This window comes from Diceros bicornis, chromosome 21 (assembly GCF_020826845.1).
Source record: "Diceros bicornis minor isolate mBicDic1 chromosome 21, mDicBic1.mat.cur, whole genome shotgun sequence".
Classification (NCBI taxonomy): Eukaryota; Metazoa; Chordata; class Mammalia; order Perissodactyla; family Rhinocerotidae; genus Diceros; species Diceros bicornis.
In genome coordinates, this window is record NC_080760.1 from 51268348 (window position 1) to 51290117 (window position 21770).

Below are 21770 nucleotides of genomic sequence, written 5' to 3' on the forward strand. Positions count from 1 at the left end.
GAAGATGAAAACTAACCAGAAAAGTTCAGACAGTCAAGGGAAAAGAAATTCAGTCTTCAAGGCAAAATGCAGGCTGGCGGGAAGGCACCAACCAGCAAGGCCACATACCCGCCCTGCCCTACCTGAAACTCCAGCACGTGCTCTTCCTCCCCTACGCCAGATAAAAACCCCTACCCTTTTCCCTTCGAGCAGCTGGATCTAAGTTTTAATTCTCATCTCCTTGTCCGCATGCCTTTCTATAATAATCCTCTTTCCTTGCCACAAGCTTGACATGCCGGTTATTGGCCCTACTGTGCGTTGGGTAAACGAACCTGTGTTTGTGTTCAGTGACACCTACACACTATCTGACAAATGCCAGAGCTTTAATAAACTCTTTGGAATAAATTAACTTGTTTAACATAAAAGTAAATAAAGAGGGGCAAGAAAAGGGGAGAAATGATGCTAGTGGTACGGTATCATGGTGTATGGTTTTAGGAGCAGAGACTCTGGATTCAGACTCCCTGAAGTGGCTTCTGGGCATCCTACTTTCCCCCTCAACCCACTGTGTGTTGTTCACAAGTTACTCTCCGAGTTCCATTTCCTTGTCAATAAAGTGTAAATACTATTCATGCATATTTCATGGAGTTTTGAGGATTAAATGGCATAATGCCTGTGTCAATAGAAGGTTGCACTGTCCATAGGGAGCTCCATCCAGTGCAGAATCAAAACTCTAGGGGATGAGGGTCAGTGGGGGAGACACGGGGTACCTCCTGTAAAACCAAAGACCCCATGCACTGTCTTTGTCACACTTTAGGTAAGCAAAATCTCTTAGCGCTGCTAGTTGCCTATCGATATCTGATTGGCCGGTAGACACTGGGCCAGTGATTACATGCACCAAGCCTCCTTCTTGTGATTATGACATCCAAATGCCTCTGCCTGGTAAGAGATGGGCTTCTGTGGTGCTCATTCAGCAGGCCAGATGTTCAGTGTACCACCCTGTATCGCATGCACAGTGTTTGGCAGAATTCCTGGCACATTATGTGTTAGTATAATTAATATCACTTGAAATATACATATAAGAAAAATAGCAGAAACTAGATTATAGTTGTTCTTAGAGTTATGCCAAATCTCCTGGCAGTCCACCTGCTCCAGGGGTCATAAGCCTTGACTCAGGAATGGTCAGCGTGATGGATATGCTCTATCTGATGAGCACTGGTCTATATTATGTAGCTTGCCTTAAACTTTCTGCTTATGTTTGCTGTGCTGTTTAGAGTTTTACTGCATATTAAGCATGTTTATTGCACAAGCTCTGTTCCATGTGGATCTGTCACCTACTATATCCACATACTCCCCTATTCCAGTTCAGAGCATCGTGTCATTGATGCTTTTCCATTTTCATCTCCAGCCAGTACCCACCCCAAACTCTCTTCCTTGTCACAGGACAGCCCTCAACAATCTCCCCACACGAATCCCCACACACCTCTGCCTTTCTTTGCACAGTGTGTTGTCTCAGGCTGCACATCTTCCTCCACATCCTCCATCTGGGAAACTCGGGGTCTTCATTCGCAATTCAGACAAACTTCACCCTCACCGTGAACTCCCCCATCCCCAGCTGCCCTTAGAATCACGGATCCTTGACGCCTCCATTCCTAGAGCACTTTGCACATTGCATCACCTCACAGCATCTTTGTGTCTGACTCCCCCTCTGAGTGAATCAGGGGAAAGTAAGGAGGAAGCACGAATATTTACAGAATCCTTCAAGAGGCAAGAACGTCAGTAATACTTTACACATGAAAAGATTTTAGAAACTTACATGAGTAGGGGATGGCAGTGGAGGGAGTCTGGAAAGCGTCCTTGTAAGGCATGGCAATTCTAGCCCTACAGATGGAGACTCCTATTCCCCTGGGGTGGGAGACAGGGGTACGGGCCCAGGGAAAGGGTTACGACGTATCTTTCTTTATAACACATCACACAAGCATAAGGCTGGTGATCCTCCTGCCTCAGTGGAAATAACACGCTGGGCCACGAGATCTTTCTTGGCTTTTGTTTTGCTAGGTTGACCCGGAGCTGTCTCTGAGGTTTAAATGATGTTTTGTTAAGTACTTTTAATGGGGGAAAAAAACAGAAGGCATGAAGGCTTTAGATTTATGGGGACAAATTTTCCTTAATTTAAACACTTGCTTCTATGAAAAAAATTTTTTCCCTTCTTTATTTGCAAGTGGCTTATCGGAGCTGAGGTCCAGGAAGGAGGCATGAGGGAGCTGCTTCATGCAAGAGGTTTGCCCCTGAGCCTGGCCAAGTGCCTGGGGAGAAGGCTCCTCCTTGCTGTCCCAACCCTGCTCTGCCACCTTGGGAGCAACAGGACTGGGCAGCCCTAGCTGCTTATCTGGGATCTCATGGGGACAGATCAGCAGGGGCCCCAGAGAGAAAATGGAAGGACAAGGAGGGTTATAGGGCTAAGAAGTGGCAACTGGGTTTCCCTGTAGCCTTGTGAGGATACAGCACACACAGGGTTATTGCCACTGCTCTACAGATGAGGAACTGGAAATCTAGAAAGGTCAACCCACGTTTTATTCTTATTTGCATGCCCAATGATCATTCCTTTGAGAAGATCCAATCTGATGGGGAAAAAAGTCAAACTCTCAATAATATAAGCAGGCATCAATACTATTATTAATAATTATTAGCAATAATAACTATAAATAATCAATAACAATGTTATCATATCACATGATATGGACTCAGAGAGAGACAGAAAACACTCTAAGGAAAAGAGAGGAAAAAATAATTCCAACTTTGGGAAGTTCTCAGTGAGAACTTTCTGAAGGAGGTAGCAATATAAAAACACTCTCTTTCCTCATTTGTTATGTTTATTGTCATTGTATAGCTCCCTCACTAGGAGGTAAGCTTCACGAAGGCAAGATCTTGTTGGTTTTGTCAAGCAATTGTCTTGAGTGCTTGAAACAGAGCCTGGAACATCATAGGTTCTCAATAAATATTTGTGAAATGAAAGAAGGAATGGTTCCCACCAATCTCTTAAGGATTTCCTCTGCCCTATAGGCAGCAAGGAGTTTCTTTTATGGGAAACTAGCTATTACCATCCTTCAGAGGGGAATTTGGGCATCCTTTTCTGAGAAGGCAACTTTCGATCTGATAATTGAATGATAAGCTGGATTCAGTCAAGGAAAGCAGCCTATTTTTCCATGGATTCCTTGTCCTAGCACCATGGCCTGCACATGGAATCAGGCTGTGGACTGAATTGGAATAAATTCATTCATTGTGTTAATCCTAGCTAAAACTCCTAAAAAGCCGTGATGCCCTTCCCTAATTCTGGCTTCTCAACTTCCATGCTCCTCTCTTGCTTCCAAAAATAAATTCCATCTGTATTTTTCCTTTTTTTGTGTGAGGAAGATCAGCCCTGAGCTAACATCCATGCTAATCCTCCTCTTTTTGCTGAGGAAGACCGGCACTGAGCTAACATCTATTGCCAATCCTCCTCCTTTTTTTTTCCCCCAAAGCCCCAGTAGATAGCCGTATGTCATAGGTGCACATCCTTCTAGTTGCTGTATGCGGGACGCAGTGTCAGCATGGCCAGAGAAGTAATGTGTCGGTGTGCGCCCCGGATCCGAACCCGGGCCGCCAGTAGCGGAGCACGCACACTTAACCGCTAAGCCACAGGGCCGGCCCCTGTATTTTTTCTCACTCAGATTCCAAGCTAACTTTTGGAAGCAGGACCTGCACCTCCCAGCTTCAGTGAGTGCTCTGCATTCGCCAGGCTTGGGGCACCCTCTGCAGGACGCCTGAATCTCTGTCTCTGCAACCCAGGACGGGGTCTCCCTGCAGCTGTATCCCAGCAGCCAGGGGTTGCGTTGCCTGTTTCCCTGGGTGGAGGAGATGGTAACAGGTCACTGGAGAGGACCTATGTGCTTGGACAAACTACAGATGCCTCAAGGAGGCAGCCTGCATCAGCAGAAAGGCATCCAACATAGGAATGTGTTAGCCAATATTCATTTAGCAGCTACTGTGAGTCAAATACCCAGTCCTTCATTCATTCACTAATCCAATTTAGATTAGTCTTTCTGTCTCTCTGTCTCTCTGTCTGTCTTTCAGCTGCTCCCACTACAAGGGCCTGATGCTCGCTATATTCTCCAGTTTAGAATCTAGAGATATCCTTATCAGTTTGGCTAATTTACTCCATCCCTGTTCTGCCTGTTTCTCTATCACAGGTCACCGGCCAGTCTACAGAAGCTCTGTCCTTGGCTCCGTTGTCTATCCCTGGTCGTATGAGCTGTGACCGGTGGGAGTAGGGTCAAGTTGTGTAGGCACCATGCCACGCTGACGGCAGAATTGCCTCGGGGCTCCTTTTCTGTCAGGGGCTATGGTCATGGGTGGTTTCTGCTGGAAATGGAAAGTGGGCATGGCACTCATCATGATGGACCTTTCAGTGTAGCAGGAAACAATGGGTTCTCCCTCCCACAGTAGGCTGCTTCTGATCCTCCAGACATACTCAGCCAAGCTGCCATTCAGAGACCAAGAACTCATCCCTCTAGAGGCATTTTGAATGCAGCTCTGATGGTTAAAAAGTCCAAGTAATCAGGTGCATTGAACATAGGGATGAAGATCCAAGTCTCCCATTTACTGAATGATACACCCCATTCTCTCTTAGGCTCCAGTTTGGAGACCTCCCTGTCTTGCTCAGCCACCCGGGGTACTCTAGGCCCTTCCTATAGTGAGCATCCCAGAAATAACAACCATACTCCAGGTGTCCTCTGACCAAATGTGGAAATAATACCTTCAGCCCTAAGTGCACTTCTAAAGAGTGGCTACCATACATTCTATAAATACAAAGTCCTGGCAAAAGAAAGTCAAAGGATTTTTTATTATTATTGTCGTTATTTATCATTTATACACATCACGAGCTACACAAAATGTCAACCAAAGAGCAAATGTAGAAAAATAGTAGAATTATATTGTCATGAATGACTTTGTTATTACTATTGTTGTTTTACAGACAATTTGCGAAGGTGTGAGGGAAATTGTAATTATTGTATACAGATATTGTCACCAGAATAAATACGCATTAGGAATTCACAGTGGCATCAAGCTGTACATTCAGGTTCTTTTTCAGAGAAAGGGACCATGCCAAAGACCCTGCCTCTCTTTACCTTCTACAAGGTAAGAGGTCACATTTGAAAACTAAACTAGAATAAAATAAAAATAAAATAAAATAAATTCTAGACCCCTGCACGATATGATCAATGAACACAAGCCACAGGATGTGTTGGTCAAGCCTGAGTGTGGTAATGCTTATGGACACAAATGACGTGCCTTTTATGCATTTGATAATCTATTTTTGTCTATTAATTTGAAAAGAAGAATAATTAGTCACAGCATCCAAAGACTTTGTACTACAGACAGGTAACATGCCACTGAGGAGGAGGTGCTTCCTGACAGACGGGGCTGTAATATGCACCATCCTCTTCTCCTTTGGCAAATTTCCTAACTTGACACGGGTCTGGGCATGGTAACCCCAATGACGCTCTGAAGTCCTACCTGAGCGGCACAGCTTAGATCACTGTGGCATCTCACCTGGGCAGGTGTTCTGCTTCCAGACCCTGATGGGATGCTGAAACCCCAAAACCAGGAGTGTGAATTGTTTTATGAGTTACCAGGAAGATGGTATTCTCAATGTTTCCCATCTGCTCTCTTGCATCATTATTCTATCTATGTGGACATTCTTTTGTTTATGGGGGTGTCCACACCCCCCACTAGGTTGTAAATTCTTGAAGGGCAGGGTCCTATCTGATTAATTTCTGTAGCCACTAGTGCTTAGCACAGAACCAGACAGAAACTAAATGAACACTGTTTAAAAAGAAATGTATTCAAGTGTAAGTTATGGGAAAATTGTGAATGAAGGTAAAATCACAGACTTTCATATTAAGTTACATACAGAGAAGAGTGTCTGAGGGACAGAGTGAGGTGCTCTCTTTAAAGGAAAAATAAAAAACAGGCAAAGACATATGCATAGATTATTGGACATACCTGGATTATTATTAAACTTCCTCAGAGCAAGAAGGATGAAGCAAGTATTTTGCCACATGCAATAATTTTAACCTTGGGCTAAAAGACATTTCAACATGTCTTTTCAGCTCAATGCAATAAAAAGATTCTGAATGACATTTGTAGAATTCAAATTCCCAAACACCTTTAAATTAGATGTGATATTGTTCTCAGCTGTGTGTCAAGTTTCAGCCTTTCTCCCACTCTCAACTTAACAATGGCTTATACTAGACCCTGAGCAGGAAAATAGTTTTACTACATAGATCATCCAATCATGCACTGAATTGAGCTGGAAAACTCCAGTTTGGAGACTCCTGGACTCACAATGAAATGTTCTGAACGCTGGAAATAAGTCTAAAGTTTCAAACAAGGTAATCTCCCTCAAGCCATCATTTATGAATCACTTTGAGGCAATGTAGAAAATTTCTTATTACAATGAAAATTCCCTATGGCCAGACTTTTGCTATAAAATATTCCTAAGATACCCCCTCAAATTTTAAAACACCTACCCTACACAAGCACTGTTCCAGGCACTCTTCTTTTCGTTTCTCATCCACATCCACCAACTACTTTTCAAAGTAGATATTTTGAAATCCATTTTATAGATGAGAAAACTTGACTTTACTCCCACTGGGGTTCGAAAACACGTCCCAGAGACATAGTTGCTCTTCCCATTACAGAAAACTACCACAATGATGTCTTGTCTCTTGAAATTACTTTCCTTTTGCAAACTCAGAAACTTAGAAGGTAACCATGAGCTAACGTCAAACCCTTTCTGCATCAGAATCAGTTGCTGTGGATTGGCTGGCGGGTTAAAGAAGAAAACATGAGCTTTCAAAGAACTGTCCCACCTCAGCAAAACTGTACTGAACCCCAACTCTGTGCCAGGCCATGAGTGGAACAGCAGGGATACACTGATAAATTAGACATGGTTCCTGCTCTCAAGGAGTACATGTTCCTATGTGGGAGACCTACAAGGACACAGATAAAAACACTGTGATGAGGAATGAGAAAGGAGTGGGCTCATGGCACCATGAGAAAACTTAGCTCTAATGGCAAGACATGGAGCTCAGATTCATCCTGAAACAGGAATCTACAATCCATGAACCATTGAGGGCATGTTCAAAACCTATAGTACAAGGAATTGATTTCTGGATGAATATGACCAGCCATTCCAACATGGAACTAGCAGAAAGAGACAGAAGGTGTAGACAGAAGAGCGTGGTCTTAGACAGCTACGGAAGGAAAGGCACTATGGTTTGTGGAAAAGTGGCTTTGGACTAGTAGGAGAAGGAGAATCTTGAGACATAGTGGTTAAGAAACATAGATGATGAGCCAAGAATGGAACAGGTCAGCCAATCACTCAATTATGCTTATTGACGGTGCTTTATAAAACCACCTTTGTCATTGAATTATGTTTTCTTTTGCCATCTAATTTATTGGTAATGTAGGTGTCTTGTATAGGAATATGTTATAATAGAAAGCTCTTAAGATTATGGTTTAGGAGACGGAGATTTAACCCTGGCTTTGATTTTAACAAGATGTGTGACTTTTGCTCACAAAGTATTAACTTCTCTGGGTTGGAGGAATCCTAGCATAAGAGAGAAAGTGGAAGCTCAGGGCTCAGAACTTGACTCCAAGTCAAGTTACTTGACTGCTCCCAGCATCATTTGTACGTTGTGTGGGTTTTAAACATTTTAAAAAAGTCATTATGCAAAAGACATAGCCAATAAAAATTGGCACTGTAAGTTATTCCATTCCTTTGCTCCTCCATTTTTTAAAAATGAGATTAATGAGAGTCCAGGTTTTTTTACCTCTAAAAGTCTCTGAATCTGTGAAGTCATGAAGTTTTGGGTTTGAGGACTGTATTAAAGCCATATAGTTATAACTACATCTATGAAAGGAATACACACATATTCTCTATAATTCGGCTATGAAAAGATAAAATATAGGGAAATAACTTGCCTTAGAGATTAACAAAGCATGACCCAGCAGCATCCATACGTTAACATTTGGTCTTGAAGTCCAGTTATATATATTAAGGACATTCCTTTGTGTGACAGAAGGCATTGGGGCTCTTTCCCTAAAATTAAAATTGGTTTGCAGAGTTTAGCCCACCGAAAAGTAAAATGCATTATTACCACTCAACATGAAGAGAAGTGGGAAGAGTTCAGCTTTTCTTTTCTAGATTTCTTTCTATTGAGACATCTCTAGCATTATGTATAATGTTGAGGTACCATGTAAAGAAAGTAAAGAAAAAGTTAAAAAAAAGAAATGGCAAGGAAAAAGGGATACAGAAACACTTTAGAAGCCACCTTAAAAGTTTTGAAAAATCTTCATGGGGGCAGCTCTTTATCTAAATGAAAAAAGCATGCATGTATTGTGCATGAATTGTTGTCTGTAATGTCACCACGTGGACTCTTGCTTTGTCACAAGTGGATGGAGACCTGTCTTGTCAGTGGATGTTGGAGGAGCGTAGCTCAGAATGCTAAACATCAGATAGCATCTGGATTAAACATCCATTGTTCCTCTTAAAATTCTGAGATCCCATGATTTTAATTTAAAAACTAACAGTTAAAAATAAAACACTGTTTTATTATCCTTCCAGATCCTTTTGATATTTAGGATTATATGATTTATGTTAATATCTCTATAGTCTAGTATAGTATCCAGCACAAATTAGATACTCAGTAACATATGGAAAGAGAAATGAATGAAAAATTAGGAAACAAACAAACAAAAAACCTGATCCAGATGTTAGCATACGATGCTTGGCACTATCAAAGAATGACATCTATCCTTCCTAAGGACATTGGAATGGATACCATGCAAGAATGGTGTAAGAAAGCACGGCTCTTTTACTATGTGTTCATTGTCATCCTCTTTTACACAAGCTGTGCCACTGTACACAGAAGCCCTGGTTATTGTCAACACTCAGATGTATACTCTGTGAAATCAAAACAAAACAGCGTGACAAATAAAATGTTGCAAGTATATTTGGGGGCTTGTAAATACCTAAAATCAGACTTTCAATCCAATAGCCACATCTTGGAGAAATGCCATCATCTCACACAAGTGAGGGCTAACTGAATACTCCATCATGTCCTAACACTTTTAAATGTTTTTAGTCCTTACAGAATAAGCGGGGTCATACGCTACTATTTCTACTTGTTCTGTCCCATTCATGTGCTGCCGGTGGTCCACCCCCAGTGGCTCCTCTGAACCCAGCCTTGGCCACACTTGCCATGCTTCTTATTTCTGTTCACCACCCTCCCTTTGTGTGCGTGCCCCCTCTGGATGGGGTGTTTGGCTTTTGTGTGTTTGTTTTTGCTTTACGACCAACAATACCTGGTTGATGGCAGGCTGTCAGGAAATATCATGAATGAAGGACTGCAGTTTGGAGCAAGTTACCTCAACCTCATGGGGCTGCAGATTGCTCCACTGTAAACTGGGGATTAAATACGTTTCTTTCCTGCATAAAATCATATGATCTGAGAGCAGGTGGTGTGGTCTCTCCAAATACCAATACAGGAATTTCACTTGACTGCTTCCCCGCATAAAAAATAAAATGAAAAAAAGAAGAAAATAATAATAATAACAATAATTTAAACCAAATCGCTGGTCCCTCTACTTGGCCAGGTCATGTGATGTCATTTGCTCCAGCTTTTCTCCATGAGAAGTCCAGCAGACACATCTACTACGCTCCTCAGAGGGAGATTTCAGGATTGAGAGGTGGTGAAGATATTTGGCCCTGGACATCTCACAAGATGGGAGGATCAGGCCCGTCCTATGAGCCAACCCTGGAGAGGGATGTGATGACAGGGGTGGGCCTTGGTCGCCCAAAGGACCCTCATTTCTGAGTGGAAATTTTCCTGCTAGTGTTAATGATGGAAATTTCCTCCTGAAATTAGAAGAAAATCCCACATGGTGGCTAACTTCTCACACCTCCTTTTTGTTACTCTTGTATCCAGACATATCCTCTATCTGCCTGTCCAACATCCCAAAGCTTCCTGGCTCTCTCTATCACCTTGAGCCTTTTACTCATTCTGTTCTCTGTCTGAGGGTTCCTTTCCTGACCACGCACTGCCCCACATCTCCAGTGTAGGTTGGATGTCCTTCCTGTGAGCACCTGTCAGATCCCTACCACTTCCGTGGCGTCTACCTACTTTAACTGTCCATTGGATTGGCTGTGTTCCTTGCTAGACTGTGAGCTATTGAATGTTACCAATACATCCCTGGCATACAGTAGGCCCTGAGAACATATCTGTTGAATGAATGAATGAAAGAATGAATCAATGAATTGATAAATGAGTGCACTTGGTGGTGACAGGCTGTGCCAGGCAAATATCTTATTTGTCAAGTCTCACTTTCAGGGCTCCCTTCTCAGCTTTCTCCAGGCAATGAGGACTGGACCTCTAGGACCAGCTTGCACCTGCCCATACCTCATCAAACCCCTCATTATATCACATTGCAATAACAAGTTTGGATTTTCCTCGTGTTCTTTGAGGGCAGGGAATGTGCATCTTCTCTCTGTGCTCCCACCTGGAACAGATGGAAGTTGCTCAGTAAATATCCGTGGACTGTAGAAACTAACAGGAGACCATCCTCTCTACATCTTCTCCCAGGTTCATTGAACTTCAGCTGCTGTCAACCTGACACTGAGGTACTGATTTTGTCCCCAAGGTGACTTCAGGTTCACATCTGCATCTGTGTTTGGATTTGGCTTGTGAACAACAAATTCCAATTAATCTCAATATTAGTAATTTTTATTTCTAACTAGTTCTGAAAAACTTAAAAATCATAAAAACAAAAAACAAAAATTATGCGGAGAATGAAGACATACTAGGCAATTATCTTGGCAGGCATTTGTTTATAATTTTTATAATAAATAATAGACTGTCCCTGTTTTATATTATATATATATTTTTGTGTATATATATATTAGATATCTATACTTCAATAGAAAGAGACATAAAAAAGCCTTTTCAAATGAGGCGTGACACACATTACTTGACGCTCTTATTTACAATATAGAGATGTACTTTCTACACAATTATAATAGATGCTCAGGGGCCAGAGAGGGTTTACAAAGACAGCAGAGCACCCCTATAAAAACAGAGGTGCACCAGGCAGCTGGACGTTTATTGCCATTAGTTCTTACTATGTCCAGACAGCATATTGAAGTTAAAAATGGCATCTGGTATTGGAAAAGACGATGATCACCAGATTCACCCTGGTTCCAAAACCGCTGGCTACATGGTCTTTCAAATGACCAGGGAAGGACGAACTTGGCTGATGGAAATTGGAAACACAAGATGAAATGCTCTCCTCAGAGGGGCAGGGCTCCTCATTGGGCCAAAAAGGAGAAGTTGCTACAAACGTCTGGTCCTGCACTGAGCCTGGGCACTTGTCTAGGCGAGTAAATACAACATCACGGGCTGCGCAACCAGGCACCAAATTCCTCCCGGGTTATATAGCAGATTGGTGCTGTTAATGAGTCTATGCCCATCAGTAACTTGGAAAAATACCCAGAGGACTTACTGATCCCATATGGGTTAAGACTAGGATGCAACAAAAGCTTAGAGAAGACTCCACAGAGAAACCCTAAATCTGTTGTGTGGAAGTCTGCCTTTGCAGAACACTCGACTCCCTCCTCTCTTTTTTTGTTTTCTTAAGAAATCCACAAGTCTTCTCTTCTGCAAAGTTGCCTACCTGGATTTATTTTCCACTGTCTATATTTGTTTTGCAAAGTCACATTGTTAATATGTGAGAAACTGAAATTCTCAGATGAGTCTAGAATTACTTGGCTTATTACCATGACACTGATGACCTAAGGTTATGGTTCAGGTGCTGAAACTAGTAATCTCCACTTCAGAAGAGACTTTTTGCAGAAGCAGAAGCTTCCGCCTCCAGAAGATGGGTCTCCCGTGTTAGTCATCCCTATTGTCCTAGTTCATGTAGCCCTTCAGTACAACCAAAAGATTCTCTAGACTTCCTTTAGCCCATGGAGTATGCGCAGCCTTTGGGACCATATTAAACATCATGGTAATTTTCAACACTTCCCCTGAAGTCACTTACCAAGAACAATTTAAGTTGGGTCCTTGATCTGCATGTTGTTCTCCTCTCTGATCTCACTCTTGTCCTGTCGTCTAGTGGTTTTTATCAGTGGTGACCTTCCCTAGCCCTTTAGTTTCCTAAGGCAAGAAGACATTTCTATTGAAAGTTAACCAGCACCCTTCTTAGAGCTCCCCTGAGGTTTTTAATCCAGCATTCCTCCACTCCTCCACTTAGATGTCTTTCTCCTTCCATAGAGAGGAGAAGCAGCTGGCCACGTTAACGGTTTTAATTTTTTGCAATTGCAACAAATGCTAACATAGCATTTCTTTGGAAGGATATCAGCAGGAGCTTCACACATGTGTGCATTAATCTCAGTGCCCCCTTCTGCTAGGTTTAGTCTAAGTCAATTTTCCCTACCACAGACAGAGATTTAAGCAATCAAAAAAATCGTTTGTGGACCAGGGCTGTGCATAGAAAAAGTCTGGAGAAGTAGGTGGATCAACTAGTTCACCACATTCCCCGTAGTTATTTTCCTTTGTAACAAACTTGCACTTACCAATAGCATCACCTTTATCCTCCCATACCTTAAGTCACCCCACCCACTGCTGTTATGAAATAAAACTAGAGTTTATAAAGCATTCCTTTGCCCCTTGTTGAGAAAAGATGAGGAGAGAATGAGAGTATGAGCATCACATTGTCTTGAACAAGTGGCACATTTGAATCTATAAGGATTATATTTACACAAATATGTTCCACTTCCGCACAGAGGTTAACCTGAGTTCTGAAATGCTTGTGTGCACTTAATTTAATCAAAAATGATAAAGCTATGAGCTAGTAACATACTGAACAAATCTAGTTAAATTGGAGTGATTTCTCTGTGAGCCAGTGGTGGTTAAAAAGGTGGGCTCACCAACTCCAAGTATTCTGTTTCTTTATTTTCTCATATTTTTCCTAGAAAGCATCTTGAATGAGACTCCAGGTGACTAGACAGGTTCAGGCAAAGTCTGTTGTCTTTTACACTATTGGTTCAGCTTTCCCAAATCTCCAAAATGAAAGCACCTCGAATGTCCAGTCCCTCCCAACTCTCCATCCCTCCACGCCTTCCCCTCTAAGCTCCACTTGGAATGGCAGAGGTCTATAAAAGGATGTTTCAGCTAAAGCTCTCATCGATCTTAAATGTTTGTGGCGAGCTCCCCAAGGCCCGCTCCCTCAAAGCCACTACTTGAAGTAGTTCAGTCCCGCCACCAAGAAGAACTTCTCCAGGAAGAGTTCTGAGTCCAGCACAGCAATGTGAGCTGCTCGGCCAATTAGGGTGTTGGCAGTGTTGGGCAAGGCATGGAACACATTGTGTCGGATTAAAGTGCAGTCCTTGGCTTCAACCAGTGGGCGGAGAAGGTTGTTGATCATTTCCGCATAAACAGGCCCTGCAAGAAGAGAAGAAGGATATGAAGCCAGTGCAGAACTTAGCAGCGGAATCCAGAGAAAAACACTGTATGCATGTGTTCTGCCTCTTCCTGGGCAGAACGTCTGATGTCCCGTAACAGGCATAGCCAATTTCATGAATTTACTTCTGCTTTTAAATTTAAAAAAAAATTAAATAAGGCTTACCTGTGTGTCTGTCTTTGAGGGCAGTTTTACACATTTCGATCCTCGCTGAGTGAAATGGCACATAGCGGTCTTGGGGAGAAGCAACCAGCACAACATTTTTAAAATACTGCAGACCTGCAACAAGCCAGGTGGGTGCTTGTTACCCAGGTAGTTTCAACTTACAGCCTCTGGTTTGCACACATTTTACAAACTTGTCCCGGAGAGAGGCAAAGTGAAAAGATACTAGACACACCGGTTGTGTCATTGTATAAGGACCTTCTGGTCTGAGAGGTTGAGAAAAGAATTTGCTACCCTGGAGCTTTTCTACCTTAGATGGAAGATGAAGGCTTCGTTCTCATCAGCCATGGAATTGGTGAGATACTTCACAAGCTACTCTGAACAGCGAGAGATAAGCAACGCCTAAGGATGAAAAAGCCTTTCTGGGCCAGGTATCCTAAGGAGTCCATAAGGAGTTAAATCTAGTATTTTGTCATCCTTCTCCACCCTGACAGCTCTCTTAATTCCAATCCTCATCATGCCACCTGCTTTGGGAACTCAGCCTCTGAACTCACCTCCCTGCATGCAGTTCTTGCCTTGCTGCAATCACCTTCCCACACTGAGACAGAGGGATCTTCCAAATTAAACATCACGGCATATTCCTTCAGTCCTCCAGCCCACCATGGATCTCTGGGCATTGCAGTGTGCCACCTAGGTCTTCCATGTGGACTGTCTCAGCCCAGGGTCCCTTCAAGGGAAACCCCACTGAAATGAGTCTTCTGATCCAAGATCACATCCCAAGACCACACACTGGGAGCCAGCCTGCCTCAACAACCAGCAGATACAGGGTAAAGGGTATAAAGACTGGCCCCTTGCCCTACTTCAGGATAACTCTGTAGGGCCACGTTCCCCATGGGGAGCTTGCTGAGATCTCTGTGGTGACCATATTGAAAGTCCAACATCCCCCTCTGCCCAATCCTGCTTCCCTCACTTCGCCATGGGGGAGAACCCTGAGAGCTCAACTTAACGCACAGAGACACAAGGTGGGAAAGGAATTCACCCGACATTATACGTCAGCCTGTGGCCATGCCAGACTCACATTCGGAGAGACACAGAGATCAACGGAGTCAGTTTTTATAACTGATGGAAGACTGTGGACCATGGGACACATCCTGGGCCAGGCTGGCTTGCTCAGCAGGACCGAGCAGGCCAATCAGTTGGCCTCTCTGCTTCCTTGCTGAACATGGAGACCACTGTTGTCCTCTGCTCATTCCCACGACAGGCAGGGTCTTCAACACCTCTGTGCACTTCCTCATTATGGGGTGTGGGTGAAGGTGTAATATCTGCCTGAGAAGAACCCCTGTCTCCCACTGCACTGGCAGCATAAACGGACAGGGTTTATCTGCCCTTTTTGTAGGTGGATCTGAACCCGGGTGAAGGAACTGTGAGTTGGCACACAGACCTTGGGACCCTGCAATTAGGACATTAAAACACTGGTAGGAAGTAGAGGCTACAGTCTCTGTGTGTCGAGATGACCTCCTACACACACAATGGCTCTCATCTGTGAATCATTCACACACCGTGGGGAGACGGGCCAGGAGCAGCTGAGCTCTTGGGTAGCGGTGGGCACACCAACGAGTTGAAGAAGCTGTGCGTGCTGTACCTCCTGAGTGTACCCTTCTGTGAGTGAACCAACGTAGCGTTGAAACTAATCTGGGTCTCAGGGGCTGGATCTCTGGCTCACACTCACGACCACAGCTAGGTGCTGCAGAGGAAGCCACTCACCTGTTTTTTGGCTTAGTTGATAGAGGAAACATTTGCGCAGATCAGCGTTATCCCTGAAGGTCAGCTGTAAAAGGGACCCGGATTTCTTCAACTTCTGCATGAGCCACAAGCCTAGAACGACAAAAGCAAAATAAAACAAATCAAGCACATAAAACAAAAGAAACCGAGAAAGAACTGGGGAGAGATTAACATTAAACTGTGACTTGGGTTAACTTAAAAATACGAGAGCAGTAGACATTTTAGCAAATACTTGGGAAGTTAGAGGGACTTTTGAATTGTTATGTACTGGTGGCAGGGACATAAAATCAACCTGCAAAATGATATGGTGACAGGCTTCAGGAGTCATGAAACTATCCACACCCTTCAATCTATTCAATCCCCTTCTGTAAATCAAGCCTAAGGAAACAATCATAAATACAAAACTCTATATAAGAATGCTCCTTAAAGATCCATTTAAGATATGGGAAAACTAAAATCCACCTTGCATTTCAGAGTCCATCCATTTACCTATGATTATGCTGACACTAACACCGATGAGTACGAGTATTATGTCCCAAGTACACACAAAAAATGAATTTGATAAAAATGCAAGGAAATAAACAAGACAGTGTGTCTATATATTATGATTACTGCCATGTAAATGGTGTGCAAAGATAAGTAGAATGAACTATACAAAATTAGATATGCTAGATGGGAAGAATTATTGGTAATATCTTTTTTTTAAACGTTTTGTAAGGTAGCAAGATTACCACTGTGGATAAAAAATTAAATGTGGTTTAAGTCATGTGTTTCCATTGAAAGATGGCTTCTCTGGTTTTGAGGAAAGACAGAGTGAGTGGCAGGGGAAAGGACTTCCATGTGTTATGTATCAATGTGTCAAATAACCCACAAATCACAAATAATGTCCTTAAAACAATGTAAAGGAACAAACAAATCTGACCCGCCTGATGTGCAAAGCAAGCAGCTCAGTCTGCCCTGAGTGTAGGGCAGGTGTAGGGGAGCCGTGGCAGAGGGCTGGAAGACGGGCAGGGACGGTAGAGCTTCTTACAGGTGACCCCAGATGCCAAGTAATGGATTGGGGTAACTGGGTGCTACTGAAGTCTTTGTTAGGAATATGACTTAATAAACTATTTATTATTCTATAAGACCTAGTGACCTATTTGAGCTGCCATACACCAAATCACGTCACTTCCACAGTTACCACTCCATTAGCAGTAGTATCCATATGGTCTACAAGGTTAGTCCAACACCCCAACACATCACGCGAGGCTCTGCATTAGCAGGCTTTTTCTGAGAGCTTCATTGTCACCTTCTATCCCTCCAGGTCATCCTGGATTTCTGTCACAAAGAACCACTTGCTGTTTGCTGATTACACCATGCTCTATGTTATTATATATACTATTTCTTCTGCACAGAAGACTCAGCCACCACTCACTGTCTTGGAAATTCTGCTCAGCTTCCAAGATTCAACGAACTAATTTCTTTACTCTCCATGATGTCCCTCCCTTATAACATAGAGGAAACTGTGAGAGCCTCAAAGCTCAGGGCCTTGTCGTCACCTTCCAGCAAGAAGTATTGAACTCATCTATAGTTGACCTTCCATACATGTTAGTTAACTTCATTTTTCCTTCTCTTGTTTAACTCTCAATAATTCTATGATATACACACACATACATGCACATGCACACACACACACATATATATACACATACATATATATCACATACATGTTTATAGACATAAAAGTGGGGCCTTTGGGAGGTGATTAGGTCATGAGAGTGGAGCTCTTATGAATGGGATTAGTGCCCTTATAAAAGAGACACCAGAGAGCCCCCTCACCCCTTCTGCCAGGAGAGGACACAGAGTGAAGACGGCGTCTATGAACTAGGAAGTGGGGCCTCGCCAGACAGTGAATCTGCTGGTGCCTTGATCCTGGACTTCAGCCTCCAGAACTGTGAGAAGTAAACTTCCATTGCTTATAAACCACCCAGCCTATGGTAATCTATTAGCAGCCCAAATGGACTGAGACACCCATACTCTCTCCTCCACACCATTATGCCTCCTCAATCTTTTCCAACCAGAGCCCCAGGGACATCACCTTTCTCTTCACAGAAAGCAGAAGCAGAAGAGACCTTGGGAAACATCTAGTCTAACCTTACTCAGCTCACAAACATACGGACAGGTCTCTTTCTGCCATCCCATGTTTTGAAGAGGCTCCAAAGTCACAGGATTCCATCAAGAAAAACGTCTGCCTCTGGTTTCATCTCCCCTCTGCCTGGATGAATCTTGAGGGATGATGAGGCTTGGAAAAGTCTTACCTGTACTAACCAGGGTGCTGTTGTTGTACAGGGTCCCTAGGTGAGGCCCAGACAGCGACAGGAATGTGTGGAGTTTGTTGAGGTAATACCGGAACCGGGGCCGCGTCAGGACCGATCGGATGATGATGTTGCCAAGAGAATGGCCTATGAAGCTGTTTAGAGACAGAAATGGTGCACTTGAGTGTGACAACAGGAGGCCAGCTGCCAGGAGAGTGCTGCACTGGGAACACCAGGGGCTCAGCCACCCTCCACCTCCCACTGGATTTAGGGGAATTGGCAGAGAATGAGGGCCGCTAATCCATCCCCATCAGGTTTCCAAACTCTGGCCATGTTAAGCCTGAGATGGGGTCTTTGTGAATGAAAGCTTCTGTGCCCAGTGTGGTCAGAAGAGAAGAGTGGGCATCCTTCCCTGCATTGGATTCTTAGAGCAGCCCCACTTTGGTCTGGTCTCCATGGTTCTTCTCAGTCCCTCTGGGGTCCTTTCAGATAATACACATTTGAGCATTGAACTGTCCTGGTCATTCACAGGATAAAATCCCAACTCCTTATTCCAGCTTATGAGGCCGTTCATGACTGGATTTCTGACTATCTCTCCAGCTTTATTCATTTACTCATGCATCCTTACAAATTCACTGAGTTGCCTGCTCTCAGCCCACACTACATGCTCCCCTCCCAGATGCTCCACTCCAGAAGTACTGCTACCCACAGATCTATGGATCCAACACATCATTAGTTTCAAATTAAATAATTATTTGCTGAAACCCTATTATATGAGAGGCATACCTCCCTACCACTTCTCATTTGTGTCCTCTTATTTTTACCTAACCTCTGTAGGCCTCTGAATCCTCATCTGTGAAATAAAGAGGCGGTATTTTATCTTTGAGGCCTAAACGGGATAATGCGTGTCGAGGGCTCATCACCATGTCCACATACTGCACAAATAATGCAAGCTATGTACCATCACCTTAGGCATTTAAACCAAGTTATTTGTTACTGTGGAAGGACACAATTAGCACTGATTAAAACCCTCTTATTTGGTAGGAAATCCATTCAGCTATTTAACACATCATCTCAGTGCTGGTTCCACTTAATAAATGGCGAAACAGCTCAGAGATTTAGAAAGCTTCCAATAGTTTACATGGTAGAGTCAGGATTCAAATTTGTGAGTGTTAGAAGAACAAGAACTCAAACCTAGAAATATTTGTTTAAGTCCAATTCTCTTTCTACCGAGCTACAAAATATTTATTCTCCCACACACATACTATGACGATACGGGTGTGTCAAGAAGCCCGTCTCATTTCTGCTCTGAAAGTAATCTACTCCACTAAAAATCACAAGTTAACTTATCCCAGTGGTTTACAGAAGGCATCATGCTGAACTTGTATACAGTGAACACTCAAAAATGTCACCCCTCTTCCCCCAGCATTAACTACCTGTGGTTTCCTTTTACCTAATTCGGGATATGGAGAGGTTGTACAACTGTATGTGCTGAATGATTTCATCCAATAACCGATCCGTCATGGTGTCAAAATCTGCAAATGTGTCCATCTGGAAGAAGGGAGAGGAAACGGGTGTTGACTGGAGTCAGAACAAGGCCCGGCTCTGTGCATAAGCCCACCTTCCATTAAACATCATAGCGCATTCTGGGAGTGAGCCTAAGCCTTAGGTTAGGGTACAGATTAGGATTCAAAATCAGGAAAAATGGCCCACAGACTGGGGCTCTAATGAAGAAACTTGAGGATGCTGAAGAATCCTGTTAGGAGGATGACTGAAAGCTAAGGGGAGAAATGGAAGAGGTGGAGAAGAGTAGCATGGATGCAGTGCCTACTGCCACATCTCGTGCCAGGTGTCTCACATGTCCACTGGTATTGCTGTCCCCACCTCATAGAGGAGGAAACAGCCTGAGACATGAGGCAGTTCAAGAGCCAAGATTCATACTCAAGCCTGCCTGACTCCAAAGCCCCTGCTCTTTCCCCAGCACAGCCTTTAGACTGTTACCAGGCCAACTCTCAAGGGCAGAGGTCAGCTTTGAGAAGGATCCCAAAGCCATCTGCGTCTTAGGAAGGAAAGTCAGAGAACATGAGAGCATAAAAGGAAGAACACAAATGCACATGTGTCTTTGAATATCTGAAAGAGCAGAAAAGAGGAAGACATACTAGACTGATATACATAACTTCAAGGACCAACTTTTGGAGACATAGATGGGAACCACAGGGAGGGAGATTTGGAGTCAACAGAAGAAAGAAATAGTTTAGCATAGGTGGAGTTGTCCTACAATATCATGGGTTACCTGGAGCTGCGCTGAGCTCCAAGCTGCAAAGGTGAGCAAGAGGTTTCATGACATTTGTCAGGGTGGGGAAGAAGGAGGAGTGAAGAGATGGTCTTTAGGGCTCACTGTCACCTGTCATTCAATGAACCTTGAGGGACTAGAGGGACAAAGCACACTGGTCAATTTCTTAGTGTCCATGGAATAAGAAAGAACCATGTTTGCAGGCCAGCTCTCCTGCTTATGGGATCTATGCTTTGGATCTGCTCTTCTCCAAGTTGAACCTAAGCCTCTTCTTACGTCTTGAAGGAGGATAATGTAGCCTACTCCTTAGTGTCAGTTTAAAGATTAGGTAAAATATTTACAACACACCTAAGACAGATGCTGGTATGTCCATTACCCTCTAGCCTTTCAGACCCTGTTTCCTTATCTGTATATTATTAATTTAACATGAATTATTAAATAAATGGTAGTAATTATGAGGCCTGACTTGACCATGATGAGAAATGTTCTGGAAGTCACAGTAGGTTTAAAAAATGTTATCAGGAACTCCCCAATCAGGGTGACTTTAAAGGAATGCACTGAAAATTTACGTGCTTATGAGATTTACAACTTTCAAGGAGTAACGATAACATGTTGTCGAACATAATTGTTTCTGATGACCAGTCTCTCCGTTAAGTTATGTCTGTAAAGACCCAGCTCTTCTGTCCCTATGGTATCCAAGTCAAATCCAGCTGCCCTGGGGAATGCATCAGAGAGCAGCTGGATACGCACAACCAGAAGGCTGGTTTCCTGAGCAGAGTTCCTTTGCTAACAATACCCATGTTCCCTGCAAAGAAAACCTCGCTAGCACAAGCCACGAACACAAAGTCAGCAAGTGCTGGTCATCACTTCCCTGCTCTCTCCTCCAAATGTCATGGGCATCCCGAGTCTCCACGTCCCTCAGGACATGGATCTTATTGGGCACGTATTAAAACTGGGTGTGCACAGGTATTATCCCCCTGGGAAGCATGGATGACATCTTCCTCTCCAGATCAGACTGACTATGGAACCCTGGATAACTCTCAGATCCTCCGTTCCCTCTTCTGTGAGAAGGAGATGATGGTGTCAACATTTAACAGAATGATTGTGAAGGTTAAATGAAGAAACAGGTACAGAGTGCTCAGCACATAGGAGATGCTCGAAATGATTCTCCTCTTCCTCCCATTTCTACTCTTTACACTACATAGAGCATGGCTTTGTGTGTAGGAGGTGTCAAAGAGAAGGCAACAGAACTGGGCACTGGCAGTGGAAGACCTTCCAGTGTCTGGTTGTTGATTACGCTCTGTCAGTTCCCATTTTCAATGGTCATGAGACCCTTTAGTTATAAGCAGTTCTATGCCTACAAAGAATACTTAGCACCCATCCATCTCAAGTCCCATTAGGTGGGAATCAACAGCAATGCTCCACCGAGCCCCACCTCTTAGTCATGGAATCTCTAAATTCTCAGCTACTTTGACACCTCATTAGAGCTCCAGACTCCACCTATCTTGAAATGGCAAAGGCCCCATGGTTCACCTCTGACTGTAAAGGGATCATAATCCAGTCCGTTTTACATAGACGCCAGTGACAGCTCCCTTCCCCTGCTATAGACCCACAGCTACCCAAATCATTTATGTTCCAAGGTATCACCCACCCTAAAACCCTGCGAGGTCAAAAGGTCCCTAACATACATGATGTAA

At 43.5% G+C, this 21770-nt stretch overlaps 1 protein-coding gene across 1 annotated transcript in view; it reads right to left on the reverse strand.

Moving 5' to 3' along the window:
• Positions 1 to 12273: 12273 nt before the first annotated feature.
• The window catches only part of FAM135B (family with sequence similarity 135 member B), a 334906-nt gene continuing 325409 nt past the window's right edge, over positions 12274 to 21770 (reverse strand). Inside the window, exons 15-19 of the mRNA XM_058564982.1 lie at positions 19234 to 19331; positions 17784 to 17935; positions 15466 to 15576; positions 13705 to 13818; positions 12274 to 13520 (exon numbers count right to left, since the gene is read on the reverse strand). Coding sequence (XP_058420965.1) covers positions 13315 to 13520; positions 13705 to 13818; positions 15466 to 15576; positions 17784 to 17935; positions 19234 to 19331 — 681 coding nt within the window. The 3' untranslated portion in view covers positions 12274 to 13314. The remainder of the gene's footprint in view (positions 13521 to 13704; positions 13819 to 15465; positions 15577 to 17783; positions 17936 to 19233; positions 19332 to 21770) is intronic.